Here is a 14211-nt window from a genome sequence, read left to right as displayed (position 1 = left end):
TATTGATGGAGACTTTTCTGGAGACAATTTTACCATGAGGTTCCACTTTGGAATACTTGACACCAATTTAGAGGTTGTAGTTATGTGATTTACACTATCTTTTGTTTGCAAAATTAATGAGGAGCCTTGTGCCTTGGTTGCACCCAAGACCCTAGACCACATAGACGGAGGATGTGACAAAGAAGCAAACCTAGAGGATGAATGCCCTACTTAAAAAAGTATCCAAGGTATGATTTATGGTGAGGTAAAGACCAAGCATAACCCTAGAAGAGGAATGCCCCATATTACAAGAGGTTCAAAGAATGGCATGTAGCAATACAAAGCCCAAACGAGAAAAACACCCTACCATGGACGAAGCCCAAGGCATGACAGGTGGTGAAGAATGAAGCTAAAGAAGGAATCCTTGCTTAGAATGATGATAAGTGGTGTTGAAGCCATTTGGAGGGTCAAATAAGGGTCATTTGATGTGCAGCATCCCACTCCATATGTAGAACGAAGAACGTTTGGTTGCAATCATGAATACACTCACTTTAATAGGTATATTTTGTGCAAGACAGTATTTAAAGCAAACTAAAGTAATGTTATGGGACCAACGCAGAGATAGTCAGGGTTAGCCAGTTCTGTTGCCGAATCAGCCGAAAACTGTTGGGTGAAGTGAGGTAATCTCACTCAGTTTTCCGCCATGATATTTTTCTCTATAACTGGATTGCTAGGAGGGCATCCAACATTGTATTCAAAACTACTGCTTAATAATATAAAACCCTCAGAGTTGTTGCACCAGTTTCCCCGCATTGGGTTTTTTCGGGGACTATTTTGTCCAAAAATAACAGTGTCCCATGCATCTTGTTCTTTGCTCAGTTTCTTGTTTCATGTAATCAAATTAAATTGGTGTAGGCTGCAGAAGTAATTTACTTCAGTATTTTCAGAAAATAACTTGATAATGTATATTAAAATCAAGTAGGAGAAGTAAATTCAATTTTGTTGTAGTAGGGGTTCCTTGAGTATAGGAATTTTCACAAGGGACAAGGATAGTAAGGCTGAGGGGAGAGTTTCCAGTCCGGTAAGTACATAGTAGAGAGGCAGTGAGTGCCACAGAGAGGCAGCGCAAAGAAGAGAGGCAGTGTAATGCTTCAAAGGGGAATCCATATTTTGTTGGGGAGAAGCAGTGATTCAATGCCAGAAGCCGGAGTGGGAGCCGGAGGCCAGGAGAATCGATCTTCCAAACAGCGGTTGATCACCGAGAGATACGCTGGTCTGAGTTGTGGGACGCAGCACTACGTAGGCTGACGCAGGGACTGCGCAGAGGCAGCAGAGAGCAACTCATCTTGAGCCAAGGTCAATGTCGGATCATGTTATGCTCTTAACCTGCAAGACGATACCAGAATACCAAATATGCGAAGAAATATACCCAAAACATAGAGCAATGAGAAATAACAGCAAGTATTTTATTATTCAGAAAGCAATGTTCACTTGCCTCTTCGAGGGGGCAACCTCCAATAGAGCAGAGCTCGATTACAAAATAAGACACGATGCTCCTCGAGGGGAGTCTCTATCCTTTATATAGGATTCATACATGCAATACCATGGGGCAATACCATGGTTCTTATTAATACTATCTATCTAATACCATGGCCCATTTGCAACTAACTGTGGTCCCTTCATTAAATGAGGGTTAACCACTTACAATTATTAATATGGGCTTTATTGACTCTTTACTTAACTATAACTATGACTCGATCCTATTACATAAATAAGGGGGTTAGGGTGGGACCCTAACATGCCCTCCCCCATAAGAATAGCCTTGTCCTCAAGGCTGAAGCTGCGGAAACTGTTGAAGAATAGTGGTTGGTTCCTAGGTTGCATCTTCCGAAGAGGTGTCTTTCCACTTGACGAGGAATTCCTTGATCATGCGGCCACGCATGTGCCTTTCGCGTGTATCAAGAACCTGTTCAGGTTAGAGCCAGATGGACCCTTCTTCATCCAGTGTAGGTAGACTGGTTTGAATTCTGCAATTGTTCCCAATCACTTTCCTGAGGCATGAGACATGGAAAACAGGATGGATTTTTGCAATGGGTGGCAAAGCGAGCTTGTAGGCAACTTCTCCAATGCGCTGAAGTACTTGATATGGTCCGTAGAATTTTGGAGATAGTTTCTGACAACCCTTGTCTTTGAGTCATGTTTGCTTATATGGTTGCAGCCTCAAAAATACCTGATCCCCTTCTTGAAATTGGCGTTCGGAGCGATGTTGATCTACCTATTGCTTCATGCGGTTTTGACCTTGATTAAGATTCTCTCTAAGGTGGGCCAGCATGGTTGTGCGGTTCTGTAGGAGTTGATCCACTGCTTGTACCTTTGAGCATCCCTTAATATAAGAGGTAGGGGAAGGAGGGAGTTGACCATAAACTGCTTCATATGGAGTCATTTTGGTGGTGGCATGATAGTTGGTGTTATACCACCATTCAGCTAGAGGTAACCACTGTACCCAGAGATGTTGCTTTTCTGAAGTGAAACACCTAAGGTAGGTTTCCAGACATTTGTTGACTGCTTCAGTTTGACCATCAGTTTGTGGATGATAGGAAGTACTGAGTTGTAGTTGGGTACCTTGTAGCCTGAAGAGTTCCTGCCAAAAGTTACTGGTGAAGACCGGGTCACGATCAGACACAATGGAAGTGGGCATGCCATGCAATTTGAAGATCTGATCCATGAAAGATTGAGCAACCAAAGTCGGTGTAAAAGGGTGGGGTAGGGCGCAAAAATGGGCATACTTAGAAAGTCTGTCCACAACCACGGATGACTGACTTGTTTCCTGACTTTGCAAGACCCGTAATGAAATCCATAAAAACCTTCGACCAGATTGAGGCCGAGATGGGCAATGGTTGTAATGTGCCTGGGGATTTGACTGTTTCTCCTTTGTGGCGCTGACAGACGTCACATTCAGCTACACAAAGTAAGAATGTCCTTTTTCATACCTGTCCAAAAAAAAGATCTTCGAGTGCGAGCATACGTCTTCTGAAACCCTGAATGTCCTGCAGTGGGCGATGAGTGCAACTCCGCCAAAATGTGGCTTTTGAGGGTGGATGTTGGTGATATTACGACTTTGTTCTTGTAGCGAAGAATCTCATCCTGCCACGAGTAGCCTGCTGTGGAATTTGGATCCGCCTGCAATTGATTAATGAGTTGGGAGAGCCAGGGATGTGAAAACCATTCCTTGCGAGCCTCTTCAATCCATTCTGGAATGGGAAGGGAAATTGCGAGCAAGGTACTTTCCTCCTCAAATTAGCGGGATAATGCATCTGCTACAATATTTTTGCGCCCTTTCTTGTAAATTATCTCATAATCATATCCCAGCATTTTGGCGAGCCATTTATTTTGTTGTGGTGAGGATAGGCGTTGCCCAAAAAATATTTAAGGCTTTGATGGTCTGTGCGGATTTGGAAAAGGCGCCCCAATAAGTATGGTCGTCAGGTATCTACTGCATGTAAGATGGCCATCATCTCCTTCTCATAGGTAGATTGTCCCAGATTCTTCCCACTTAGTTGTTGGCTCATGAAGGCCAAGGGTCGACCTTCCTGCATTAAGACCGCCCCAATATCCGTACCCGAAGCATCACATTCTATCACAAAAGATTTGGTGAAGTCGAGTAGTGCTAAGACTGGAGTGGAACACATGGCATGTTTGAGAGCTGTAAAGACCTGTTGTGCTTCATCATTCCAGAGGAATGAATTTTTCTTGAGGAGTTGAGTGAGGGGCCTAGCAATGCGACCATAATTGCGGACAAATTTGCGGTTGTAGCCTGTGAGACCCAAAAATCCTCTCAGGCTCTTCAAAGTCTTAGGTTGAGAACCGAATTTTTTGGCTCTAACAATTGAATGGAACCACCTTGCTCAGCTCATCGTCCTGATTCTGATGGGCTAAGTCACCAATAAGCGGATCCCACCCACCGCTCAGAAGAAGAGATCCCCCCCTACCTATTTCTTTTATTCAGTAGTTCGGGCCGCTTCCTTCCCTGCGTGCGCATCGGTATGCCCCGGGGGGTCTCAGACTTTTTTTTTTTTACTCCGAACGGAGTTTTACTCCTTGCTTAGGAATACTGCAGTAGCCGAATCCCAGAAATGCCAATGCTGCCAAAAGTCCTACGAAAATCACGCCCAAGTATAGGAACCCACACAACTACTCAAATCTGGATGGCGGATCTGATGGTTCTGAGAGATCTGAATGGCTGATCTAATAGATCTGAACGACGGAACTGATTACTGCTGTGGAACTGATGGATCTAATAGATCCGAATGGCTGTTCTAATAGATATGAATGGCAGAACTGAGTGCTGCTGCTGTGACACAACCCCACTTGCGAGATCTGATCTGGCAAATATTATGCGTGATCCAGAGATAGAGAAGGGAACTATGGTCTCCAGGAGTGTCAGGTGCTACAGATCGCAATATACATAAGGGTCTGACAGTAGTACTTGGCCCAATTTTTCAGGGCACTAACCAAGGAGGATCAACCGTACCCTTAGCCATACAACCCGACTACCCTATTGTACGCGCGAGTAATCTCTCCGAGTGCTGTTCTCAGTGTACTGTAGCAGCAAGACAGCCGACGGTTTATCTATGGCAAGGTTTCAAGGGAGCTAGGGGGCTTCCGATATACCCAGAGGGTACTTAGAAGACAGTCCGTGCGCGGTTCTGTCTAATGCACTACTACTCGAAGGGGTACCCACAAGGGTTACAAGGGAGTCCAACAAGCTTGACCACCTCTTGTATTTCCTGCGTGCATGCCTCACCAAATCCGCAGGTTTATGCGCTCAACGACAGATCCCGTGCTTTAAAGACGCCGAAACACGTCTCTAGCCAAAAAAAAATGCTAAAAATTGGAAATCCCAAAGGCCCTGGAAAGTGCTCTGATACCACTTGTTATGCTCTTAACCTGCAAGACGATACCAGAATACCAAATATCAGAAGAAATATACCCAGAATATAGAACAATAAGAAATAACAGCAAGTATTTTATTATTCAGAAAGCAATGTTCACTTGCCTCTTCGAGGGGGCAACCTCCAATCAATGTTGCACGAAGCGGGAGCGAAGCGGAAGCGCGGAAGCGTCATTTTCCAAAAATCTAGGAAGCGAAGCGTCCGCGGAAGCGTCTGCTATATATATATATTTTTTTATATTTTTTTGCATTTATACTCAAAACAAACATCCCAAATACCAAATTAATTGTAGAAGACATAAAAAATCTAAAATAATTAAAATTCTAAAACTAAATTAGCTTAAAACTAAACTATATAAAAAATATAAAACAAAACCTAAACCTTTTTATATATTTTTTTTATTTTCATAATATATATTTTAAAAGAAAAAATCAAAACAAATCAAAATTAAACTAAAATGAAAACTCAAAAATTTAAAATCTAAATATAACAAAAAAAATCTAAAGCATATCTAAAACAGACTATATGGATTTTCGATTTTTGTGAATTTATATCTAACTAAATGAAACTATTCAAACGGCACATATGAAAACCTAAACTAAACTAGAAATAAATTAAAATCTATTTACAATCGCTAACCCATTTATTTCATTTGTATGAATCTACCCTAAGATTAAAAAGGAACAAAGTAAAACTCATAAAAAAAAACGATGAGAGTCCGAAACTATACGATAATCATGAAATATATGATAAGTAAATCCAAACGCATGAAGATCGAAGGCTTTGAACGATATTGCAGAGAAAACCTAGCCGTCAACAGAGAAACGCAGGCAACTTTTAACGCTGATAGAAGGAAGAAAACGCATCACCACTCATACATTACCTGGCTGCCGAGGCGAATTATTTTGATGCCCACGCAAATGAACCACGCGATGGATCAAATAGCGTGCAAGGACCAGAACGACGAGATCGAGGGCTGATACGCCAACGTGAATGCCAGCGGGAACTGGACGAGAAGACCTGTCACCTGATGATAAACCGATTCGTCTTTTTGCTAACAGCCCGGCGTTTAAATCACCTCTCAGAAATCGATCATACAGGGAACCAGCTCGACGGAGGATGACAATTGCGTGGGAATTATTGAGATCTTCTGTTATTTGAATTTTGTGCAGAGGTCACGGAGGTGTTCAAACTTGAAATGTGTTCAAACCAGGAATCGCTCCAAAAACTCGGAACCGCGCTTCGTCAAAAATGGAATCGCGCTTCTGCTGGCGCTTCCGGAACGCTTCCGTACGGGACGCGATTCCGGCCTAGGATCCGGGGGGGGGGGCGATTCCTGCAACTCTGCCTCCAATAGAGGAGAGCTCGCACGATGCTCCTCGAGGGGAGTCTCTATACTTTATATAGGATTCATACATGCAATACCATGGGGCAATACCATGGTTCTTATTAATACCATCTATCTAATACCATGGCCCATTTGCAACTAACTGTGGTCCCTTCATTAAATGCAGGTTAACCACTTACAATTATTAATATGGGCTTTATTGACTCTTTACTTAACTATAACTATGACTCGATCCTATTACATAAATAAAGGGGGTTAGGGTGGGACCCTAACATGGACTGCACAGAGGCAGCAGAGAGCAACTCGTCTTGAGCCAAGGTCAACGTCGGATAGCCAGTGGGAGTGAGATTTTTCTCACTAGACTTTCTATTAGTCATTTCTCTGCATGGATTGCTAGATTTGAGCATCCGTAGTTTTGTACTCAGATTTACTACTGCATAATGATAAAACCCTCAGTTGTTGCACCGATTTTCACAAGTTGGGTTTTTCCGGGGACATTGGTCCAAAAATAATTGTGTATTTATGTGTGTATCTATTATTCCCGCATTATTTTTCTTCTGCAGTATTGTATTTGTGAAGGTTGCAGTGTATTAGTTTCGATATTTACAGTAGGATGCAGTAAATAATTTGTTCGGTTCATTTAACAAATAGAAAAAACTTAATCAGTTGTTGCAGTAGGATTCCGGATTTTGGAATTTTCACTTGTGGTGGGTATGAGTGCATTCCCCGTAGCAACACGCGCTTGCCATCCAGCCCTACAAAATCCATCTCCAACTTCCTCTAATAGGTTGTGACTCTGCCAAGTGTATAGAACCACTGGACCCCCAACACCACATTGGTGTTCAGTACATCCACCACAAAGAAGTGATATGTCATGGAGTAGTTCCCCATGGTCACTGTCAAGGCTGGCACGTAGCGTGTGCACTGCATGGTCCTGTCCCTAGGCACAAGAACTGAGAATCCCTCAAACTCCTCAATTGTGATGCCCCTCCTCTGAACCAACTGGGCATCAATGAAATTGTGGGTAGCCCCACTGTCCACCAGAACTGATACACGCTGCCCCTGAACAGTGCCTCTGATCCTCAGGGTCAAAAACTTGGGTACCCCACGTAGTGATGCAAGGACCCCTCCGAAAGGTGCAAAGGAAACTCCCCCTCCATTGGTGGTGGTGGTGGTGGTCCTCCCTCCTAAGGTGTTGCACTATCATCTCCACCCATCTCAAAATATGTCTCATCCTTTGCATCGTTGTCAGAGAAGACCTCGATATAATGGGCCTTGCCCACTGCACATCTGTGGCCTGGTGCCCACAGCTCCTGACAGGTGAAACACAATTTCCTCCTCCGGAGGTCTCCACGAGTCTCCTCATCCAGCTGTCTATGCCCTTGATTGGCCCTCGATAGTGGAGCCCTAGTGTCTCTTCCGCTTTGCTGGAAACCCTGTTTGGGGGGTAGTGGTGGTCGAGCCCTAGGTAGGGCATCCTGTAGGTCTCGGGATCTCCCTACTGCGTCCTATAATGTAGTGGGCTTATTAGACCTCATTAACCCTCGTAATGGGTCTGCTAGCCCCTCTACAAACATGTAGATCCTCTTAGACTCCGACAAATGCAGCACCATCGTACATAACCTCATAAATTCTGAAATATATGCCTCAACACTCTCGATCTACTTGAGCCTTGTCATCTCCCCAAAGTACTCCTCAGGATCTTTCCTTTCAAACCGCTCCAACACCCTCTTGGTGAAATCATCATAAGTAGTCACTCCTGGATGTCCCAACGTGGTCAGCCCATGGAACCACCAGTCATGAGCTTCCCCTTCCAGATGCAATATGGCAATCTTGATTGCCTCTCCCTCCGTCATCTGATTCAATTGGAAATAGACATCCAACTTTTCAACCCACGCTTTGGCTAAGCTCTTGGAAGAGTCATCGAAAGTTGGGAGAAACAACCTCCCCATAGTGTGCTGCAAGTCTATCCCCTGTGTGTAGCCTCCTCCACTCTGTCCCTTAGGCCTATTATTGCCCTTCAACTGGCAGAAATCCCTGAAAGTGATGGCCTTCCAAAAATCAGGTCCATAGGACTAATACTCCAAGAAATAGTCCCCATAAGGCATATCGTCCTGCTCCAATTGCCCACTAGCTCCAGAGGTTAGGAACGTGGGAATGGTAGACATAGGGGGTGTGTTTGGAATAAGGGGCATGTTGGGATTAAGGGATGCATGGTGCTGCGAAGTGCCAGATCCTTCCCCCAATTGGAAATCCCCTTGGACTCCCTTACCCTTGTTGTCGTTGCTATTCCTTTGGCCCATTTCTTCAATGTTCTTGGACAAGTCCTGCACAACCTTCAACAAAAGATGAGAAAACTCCTTTTCCTCACTCCTTTTGTCTCCCTCATTGTCCCCCATGTTTGTTTCTACAACCTCTAGTTCGGTTGTCATAGGATCAGGGGTAATATGCAACTGCCTTTCTTTTCTCCTATACCTTTGCCTTCGGTATGTCACGTTTTGCCTATCCTCCGGTGTCATAGACTGTGTTGCGGTTGCGCCAAGTCTATGAGCTCTGATACCACTGCAATATTCCTAGGGGAAATTTACAGTAGATATGCAAAGCAAACATAGACAAAAATCCATAAAACAGTAAGCACACAATCAAACCAAGAAACTGCACCAAAAACTGCATTGTTGAGCCATTTTATTGATAAATAAAGGGTGTACAATATGGTGCTGGAAGGAATGCACTTGGGCTTGCTCAAGGCAAGCTAGCAAAGCCCTAAATGATAGATAAGTCACCCTTCTCCAATATGTTGTTGCGCTACTCTAGCTCTGTGTTAAAGATGCCCAGAAATATGATGTTGGATGAATAGAACTACTGCTAGGCCCCTCTCTGGTGCTCAGAAAATTCTGGGAGATTAATCCCGACGTCAACACCAAATACTTAGAATAACCCACAAAGGATTTGGCCAATGATTGACCTCGGAAATTCAGCCCTATTTTCCCTCAATGGCTCAATCATTGGGTGATTCGACCCACTTGTAAATCCTGCTGCAAATGGCCTCCAAAATAGCTTCAATCCTCACCAAAATACTTCCCCGACCTTCTCCCCAAGTTTCAGCCTCAACCACACCTCACTCCTCAACCTCCTGGAGTCCCTCCACCATGAACTGTGCATCCTTGTGTTGTTGTAGCTGAACCTCTCACTAAAATCAGACTCCCCGCTGCTGATATAAACTGATAAGGGTAGAACTCCCTCCTTGGGCTAGCACTCGAAGTCCATCGAAGCAAGGGTTGAGATCTCCGCTCAGAGAGATTCGTGTGCTAAATAGCAGTTGCAGACATGGCTTCAGCTCAAGCAAAAATTTACAATAAATATGCAAAGCAAACATAGACAAAAATTCATGAAGCAGTAAGCACACAACCAGACCAAGAAACTGCACCAAAAACTACGTTGCTGAGCCATTTTATTGATAAATAAAGGGTGCACAATATGGTGCTAGAAGGAATACACCTAGGCTTGCTCAAGGCAAACTAGCAAGGCCTCAAATGATAGATAAGTCACCCTTCTCCAGTCTGTTGTTGCGCTGCTCTAGCTCTGCGCTAAAGATGCCTAGAAAGACATTGTTGGCTGAATAGAACTGTAGCTAGGGTCCTCTCCGATGCTCAGAAAATTCTAGGAAATTAACCCTGACCTCTCCACCAAATACCCAGAATAACCCATGAAGGATTTGGTCAATGATTGACCTCGGAAATTCGGCCCTATTTTCCCTCAATGGCTCAACTATTGGGTGATTCGACCCACCTGTAAATCCTACTGCAAATGGCCTCCAGAAAGCTGGAATCCTCACCAAAATACTTCCCTGGCCTTCTCCCTAAGTTTCAGCCTCAACCACACCTCACTCCTCAACCTCCTAGAGTGCCTCCACCATGAACTGCGCAATCCCTGCGTTGTTGTAGTTGAACCTCTCACTGAAATCGGACTCCCTGCTGCTGGTACAAACTGATAAGGGTAGAACTCCCTCCTTGGGCTGGCACTCGAAGTCCACCGAAGCAAGGGTTGAGATCTCTGCTCGGAGACACTCGTGTGCTAAACAACACTTGCAGACTTGGCTTCAGCTCAAGCATGCTATTGTCAAAAGACAATTTTGCAAATGATGAATGAATGACGAATTGAGTGTCTCTTCCTCTTTTTGTCAAGGAGCCTCCAAAATGCCCATGTGGGCCCAACTCGAATTCCCCACACCAAATCCGCTCCAATGAGAGCATATTCCTCATGTGGGTCATAATTCCCATGAGGTGGTCCCCACACTCCACTAAGGCCGCAATATTTCCTCCAGCTCTAATGTTTGGGTGTGCTCTAAGCCAAAAATCATGTGTGGCTCCTCTAAACCCACATTTCCTAAGTGCAACAGTGCATTATAGCAAAAATGATCAAAATTGATATTTCACTTAGCAAAATGCTAAGTGGGAATATCACACCCTAGATATGTCTCACTACCTCAAACCTTCATTGTAACTTCAGACCTTGAAATTTGTTGCCTGGAACAAACAGTTTCCTTCCTCAATGGTTTTATGGCCCTAATTATGGGTAATGAAACAGTGCATGAATCCTTGGTCTAGCACAAGTTGTACTCTCACTATCTCTAGAACAACCTCAGATTTTGGATGAGAAGGTAAACTCCTTGATCCAGAGAGTATCTTCCTAGCTGGCCAGAAGAGATTTGATTTACTCCAAGAAAATAACTTGTGCCAGAACAAAGAAAATATGTGTCTAGGTAGGGTGGGATCAGCTCCACAAAAACTAGATGGGATTAGCTAGGGTGGGATCACCTCCATCGAAAGTAATCAAGAAGAATGGGTCTTAAAACTCTCAGAGCTCGGGCTCAACAAAATCAGAAATATTCCAATCCAAATCAAAGATGACAAAATAATTCTAACTCTCCCTTATTTATAGATTCTTCGTGGGGCTCTTTCTTCCTTCACCTAATGTGAGAGGTTCATGTGCAACCCCCAATTTGGACTTTTTTCCTCAGCTACCCAAAATTCACTCAATGTTGCCCCAAACATTGGATGATGGGTTCCCCCCTTTATCAATGACTATAGCTTATAGGGTTGGATATGCTAATCCGTCCGTCCTTGGGCAGTTTATCCATAGGAGACATTACACTATAACTCTATCCTTGTCCATCTATGGCCAATGATTGTATTTTTATTATTAATATTCAAAGTTATTACATTGCTAAGTTTTCCATCCTTTCATCATATACATGTATACATTATTAATCCGGGGATCAAAACCAGGGTATTGCATTATCTATATTTGTTCTGAAATATAGTAATGCCTATTTGTTCAAATCATCTTCCTAGGTTGTGTGTAATTCATTAAGGATCAAAATATTGGAGGCATCTGCAGAACTTTATTTAACAATACCCTGATTCTTATTCTCTGAAATTCTTGAGAAAACAAATATATTTTGACCTACAATTTTTTGTCAGAACTTTCTGTTCTTTTGTTCTTCACTCTCTTTTCCCCAAACATGGTTACCGGGTAGTTTAAACATGCTACGATTTGGACCTTTTCCGGTCATCTTTTTTGAACATTTTTGCTTAAAATCTGGGAAAAATATTAGAAGAATTGCTGGAGTCGCAAATATCAATTGCTTATTGCACAATCCGGACGCATGAGGGGTTTTTGAAGGTGTAGAATCCATTTCTGGAATAAAAAATGCAAATTCAGCAACAAAAAATTACATTTCCAGCAATTCGTCTATAGCCAGATTCCGGTGATGATTGGGAAAAAGTCCAAATTGTGGAACGTTAAGACTGCTCCCATGACCAAAACGATGCCAGTTGCCATTAAAATGCAGTGGCTAGTTCCTTTCGTGATCATATAAATATGTCAAATGTACCAATATGTCACATATAGTATTAACTTTGACGTACACAGTTAAAAGGTGGCTGCTGTCATTTTTCTAGATGTGCCAATACACCAATCTAAAGTAACTACAATTTTAACAGAAACAACCCAATTATTGGCCAGGGTGATCACCCAATTTTGTAGCAAGGTGGAGGCAAGGCAATATTGAAATTAGAAAAGAGAGATTGAAATTAAAAAACAGAAACAACCCAATTTTGGGGCAAGCCGAGATTGAAATTAAAAAAGAGAAATCACCCAATTTTGGGGCAAGGCAGGATTGAAACTTGTGGGACATGACACAAAATGTGCTAAAATTCTATTTAAACATGCTTTGATTTGGACCTTTTCCTAGAATCTGGCTAACAATTTGGAAGAATCTGGCTAACAATTTGGAAGAATCGTTGTAGTCATGAATATCAATGGTTGAGATTGCACAATCTGGGTGCAACAGAGATTTTTGAAGGTGCTGAATGCATTTTGGCAATCAAAAATGCAAATTCAGCAACGAAAAATTACAATTGTAACAATTCTTTTATTACCCGACGCTAACAATAATCTCCGGAAAAAATCTAAATTGTGGAACATTTAGATTTCACCCATGACCAATACAACACCAGCTGCCATTAAAAAGCTGTGACTAGTTCCATAAGTAATCATCTAAATATGCCACCTGTACCAATATGTCACATACAGTATTAAATTTGAGCTAAAAAGTTAACATGCGGAGGTTGTCATCTTTCTAAATGTGCCAATACACCAATCTAATGCAATTTTTTTTAACAGAAACCACCCAATTTTGTGGCAAGGTGGGATCGCAACCTTTTTTTCTCAAGGAGAAACCACCAATTTTTTGGGCAAGGCAAGGCAAGATTGAAACTCCTGGGACATGACGCTTCGAGGACTACGGGTAGATCCCATTCGGAAATGTGCTGAAATTCGAAGCTGGTCTATTTGTGGTAGACTCCCACGGGCTACACTGGACCACAGCTCGACATGCCAACCAATCTACAATGAATTTTCAGCTAAAGCCCAGTCCAAAAAAGACTATATATTATTTAGGGGGTGGACTTTTGAAGCGTGCATGACATAAGAAAGGAAAGAACGATCGATCATAACGCTAATGCAAAGAGATGGATAAGAAAGATCAATCATAACGTTAATGCAAAGAGATGGTGATATCCATGACAGAAACACCTTGATCCAATCCATAATCGAATGTATATTTCTGTCCTGAACTAATTTGCTTAGAATTCAATTCTCAGACTGCAAGCTTTCATCTATCTATATTTATGTGATTCCTAAAGACAATAAACAAATTTAAAAAAACGATATGCACTGACCAATTCCAGCTCCTCCTCCAGTGACTAATGCAACCTTGCCCTTGAGCTCCATGTCAAACGATTAAAACTTCAAATGAAGCGATAAGTAAAAGCAGGTTAGTTCAGCGCCTCTGCAGACTAACAGTCCATCGATATATGTGGGTTTTTAGGTTTCGATTTTGGAGAATCACATTTTATATATATAACGTTCATGTCGTAACATGGTCAACGAATAAACTGCCTCCGGTGTCATCGATTACTATCCCTGCGGCTTGATTTGTCGTGCGAGATTTGGCTCCATATAACAACTTGTATAATTCAATTATTATCCCTGCGGCCGCAGCGTTTAACGCATTGGAAAATGCGTTGACTTATCAATTATCTTTGCCAGACAAAAAAAATTAACCAAAATTTATTGCTTATGCATAAAAAAAAATATTTAAACCAAAATGATATGAAACGTACTTTAGTAAAAAAAAAAATATATATATATATATATATATATCCAGATTTTGAATAAAATGTATATTGAAAAAAATAATAATAATATTTTTATTTTTTATTTTTTCAAATTTTGATTGAGGCATAGAATTAGAGTTTTATTGGGACATCATTATTTGTGCCGTAGGATTGTGTGGGGTAATCTTGTCACAAGTACAGCATGTGGCAACATAAATATGATGAGACTTATCACTCTTAGAAATGTAGA

General features: G+C 42.2%; 1 protein-coding gene across 1 annotated transcript in view; it reads right to left on the bottom strand.

Annotated features, from left to right (window-relative positions):
- LOC149222822 (uncharacterized) overlaps positions 1-13736 on the bottom strand; it is a 496388-nt gene extending 482652 nt beyond the window's left edge. The window contains exon 1 of the mRNA XM_089387688.1: positions 13524-13736. Coding sequence (XP_089243814.1) covers positions 13524-13575 — 52 coding nt within the window. The 5' untranslated portion in view covers positions 13576-13736. The remainder of the gene's footprint in view (positions 1-13523) is intronic.
- Between the last annotated feature and the right edge of the window lie 475 nt (positions 13737-14211).

The sequence above is a fragment of the Pinus tabuliformis genome, chromosome Q (assembly GCF_031772625.1).
Source record: "Pinus tabuliformis cultivar Carrire ecotype Pingquan chromosome Q, CPIR1, whole genome shotgun sequence".
NCBI lineage: Eukaryota > Viridiplantae > Streptophyta > Pinopsida > Pinales > Pinaceae > Pinus > Pinus tabuliformis.
The sequence above is the reverse complement of the archived record's forward strand: the minus strand, read 5'-3'. Positions and strand labels throughout refer to the sequence as shown.